The sequence below is a fragment of the Pinus tabuliformis genome, chromosome 5_1 (assembly GCF_031772625.1).
Source record: "Pinus tabuliformis cultivar Carrire ecotype Pingquan chromosome 5_1, CPIR1, whole genome shotgun sequence".
NCBI lineage: Eukaryota > Viridiplantae > Streptophyta > Pinopsida > Pinales > Pinaceae > Pinus > Pinus tabuliformis.
Genome location: NC_142305.1, coordinates 680737855 through 680741520, shown reverse-complemented (window position 1 = coordinate 680741520; position 3666 = coordinate 680737855). Strand labels below are relative to the sequence as shown.

The 3666-nt window shown below is 36.0% G+C and overlaps 1 protein-coding gene across 1 annotated transcript; it reads left to right on the top strand.

Annotated features, from left to right (window-relative positions):
* The first annotated feature begins 2091 nt into the window (after nt 1–2091).
* Nucleotides 2092–3249, top strand: LOC149166783 (S-adenosylmethionine decarboxylase proenzyme-like). Its single transcript, XM_089430258.1, has one exon. The coding sequence runs from the start codon at nt 2092–2094 to the stop codon at nt 3247–3249; it is 1158 nt and encodes a 385-aa protein (XP_089286384.1).
* Nucleotides 3250–3666: the final 417 nt, after the last annotated feature.

The window sequence follows — 3666 nt, the reverse complement described above, 5'->3', positions numbered from 1 at the left end:
GTGGGCACAGGTAGCGTTGAGGTCGTCCATCCAGCTCATGGCAGTGGCATGCCAGACAAAGATGATGATTGGTACAAATACGCATGTCAGATTGAAGAGGAACCAACCCCGGATAATCTCTAGTCTTGACGCGTGGCAGCCAGATGCCCCCTTTTTGCCAGGTGGATGCTTCTTAGGATGACTGGGTTTTTTTCGGTCAACTGTTTTATGGTTATAGCTTTGCAATGTCTTTTTTTGTTTCTTTGACAACACTGATAACCCCTGTGTGGGTTCTTTCTGGTTTCATGGATTGGTTTCCCCTATGTTGGGGCAGTCAAGGTTAGACAGGTTTATTTTTGTGATGATTGATGCTCAGTACTTTTGAGATCATGCCTCTCTGTAACAACTTTTTGTATCATATTAATAGAACAATATTACTTAATATATATATATATATATATATATATATATATATATATATATATATATATATATATATAATAAATTCAAAGATATAATTTTATGTAATATTTTTAATATTATAGTAATGTTAATATAATAATAATCAAAATTATAATATTAATTTTATTTTCTCCAAATTTTATATTTAATTTTTAATAATAAATCTAAATTTTAAATTAATAATAATAATAATACTAAAATTTTAACCATACTCTGATTCGTAATCTATAAAACATATTTCTTAAAATAAATATAATTGTATTAGTACTAATTAAATAATAAATATTAATAACATAAATTAAAAATAAATAATATAAATTTTTCTTCATATAATGATATCATTACATATCTAAATCTCAACTTAATATCATCAAATATTTTTTTTCAAATAAACCACTTTTATCTTTGTATAACCTAATATCATCAAATAATTTTTTTTTTCAAATAAACCAAATTTTATTTTTATATAACGATATCATTACATATGTAAATCTCAACCTAATATCATCAATTATTTTTTTTCAAATAAATAAATGGATAAAAGACCCAAAACCCAATTAGAAGCCCAATTTTCTATCGTTGAAATGCTCATTCTCCCGCTCCTTTTTTAATTTACCTTAATTTTAAAAATAAATAGATCGGAGTCTTCTTAATTTACATTATTTCTGAATTAAATATATTGAGCTTTCTTAATTTACCTTATTTCGGAATTAAATATATTAAGTCGTGTATGAGTGTATGGTCTTCTAACAAATCTCATCCCCAATTGGAAAAAGCTCCAACGTGCAAAACCCGCGATAAACGGTAACGGTTATGGTGAAGGCGTCACGTGGCTCTATTAGCTGCCGACCTATCTCAATATACATTCTCTAGTCGTCCCAAATGTTCTCCACCTCTATATATTGCATGATTTACCTTTGAACGCCCGTATTCCATTTCGCTGCGGTGAATTCAAGTGAGGAACAAGATCTTCCTCCGCTTATTTTTACCGGGTTGGTTTTCTTGCGGGCTTCATTGTTTCTCTGACTTTCAGCGGATAGAGAGCCCTTTTTATTTGAAGTTTTGGACAACTCTGATGTTCAGCTTACATCTATTCTGCATTAAGGTCGCACTTTCATTGTCAGGGCACCTCATGCCTTCTCTCTCACTTTGTCGTTGTTATTTAGATGTCATACTTTCTGTCAGTTGGGCTTACTCCTGATGTCGCTTGTCTTGTGTTAATTCAGAAAGGCCGAATGTTGTGATGGACGCAAAAGGTGGGAGGAAGAAGTTTAATAGTAATTACTGGCAATACGAAACTCCCTTGGGATACAAGACTGAAGACGTTCGACCTCGCGGTGGCATCCAGAAATTCCGCACTGCTGCTTACTCCAACGTACGTTTTCTTTCTATGCTACGAATTGATCGACAGACGTTTTTTGTTTTAGGAAACCATGAATTCATTTAGCTGCAATTGTAGATAGTATGTATCTTCATTATCAAATACTGTTACTGTACAGAATCTCACATCTGGTTTTGGTTTGCATTTCTGTGCAGTGCGTCCGAGAGCCATCCTAATATTCTCAGAGTAACCACTGTGCACTTAGGATTTAGAACTAGATCGCTAGGAGAAGGTCCTTGTTTTGTATTCCATCTCTGCTGCAATTCAAAATGGATATGGCCTGTGAAGAAGTGGTTGCCGGCCCGATGACTGCAATTGGTTTCGAGGGATTTGAAAAGCGGTTAGAGATTGAGTTTTTTGCATCTTCATTTTTTACTGAATCAGAGGGCAGGGGCCTAAGGGCACTCACTCGAACCCAATTGGATGAAATGCTCAACGCAGCCGAATGCAAAATAGTTTCTGAGCTCTCTAATGAACATTTCGATTCATATCTCTTGTCAGAGTCGAGTCTCTTTGTTTACCCATTCAAGATCATTCTCAAAACCTGCGGGACGACCAAGCTGCTGCTTTCCATCCCTCCGATATTAAGCAATGCAACCAGCCTGTCTCTCTCTGTAAAAAATGTTAAATACACTCGTGGAACATTCATCCATCCCGGAGCACAGCCATTTCCTCACCGGAGCTTTTCTGAGGAAGTGTCATATCTGGATAACTACTTTGCAGCTCTTGGATCTGGTGGAATGGCTTATGTTATGGGAAATTCCGGAACGTTTTACAACTGGCATGTCTACTCCGCTTCTTCTGATGATTTCGCATCGGAGGGTGGTGCGTCTTCTCCAGTTTTGACATTGGAGATGTGCATGACTCAGCTTGACCGCAACTGTGCTTCCCTGTTTTACAAGCATCATTGTAATTCTGCGGCAGAAATGACACTTAATTCCGGTATATCGAAAATTCTTCCTCAGGCGAAAGTCTGTGATTTTGAATTTGATCCTTGCGGTTACTCTATGAATTCTATTGAAGGACCTGCTTTATCTACAATTCATGTAACTCCGGAAGATGGTTTCAGTTATGCAAGTTTTGAAGCCATGGGTTATGATCCTAAGGATTGTGATCTGCAAGCATTGGTGGAGAGGGTGTTAAGTTGTTTCAAGCCTATGGTATTCTCTATTGCAATTCATGTCAATGCTGGCGCTTGTCAATCTTCATGGACCAAACCAATTTGTCCGCAGGGGTATACTTGTGAAATGATAGCTCAACAGGAGCTTACAAAGAAGGGTAGTGTTATATATTGCACTTACAGAATTGCCAATACCGAGTCTAAATTGGCTTCTGTTACCCAGGAAGAGGAACGTGAAGGAAATGATTATTTGCGAGTGAAAAAGAAGGCAAAGAAGCATATTGAGTGCGATGCCCGGAAAGATTGATACACACATCAAGCTTCTTTCCGAGTGGGCTTTATAATGTTCTACCATTAGCTTCACGATCGATCTATTTTCTTCCATGTTATCACTTTGTTAGTGCAATTTATTGTTCTCTGGAGAGGGTTGTAGCGTCGTACGTTCTCATGTCAAGAAAGTACTTGGGTACTAATTTGTTCAACAAATGAATGAATTACAATCAAACAAACATGCATAATTTTGTTGCTATGTACTGGAATTATCATCAATGATCACTTTTTTTAATAACTGGTCATTCGAATCTGTTCATCTTGCTATTTTCTCGTGTGGTATATTTTCTACATAATTTAGTTTTATGTAGAGACTGTATAGTTCCCATTCTTTATCTCATTGGGTTTAATGTAAAATTAAGAGGTTAATAATTTTGGTGAAAATGGGATGAAT

Coding starts and splice junctions, on each gene's coding strand:
- LOC149166783 (XM_089430258.1), top strand. CDS start 2,092: ATGGATATGGCCTGTGAAGAAGTGGTTGCCGGCCCGATGACTGCAATT.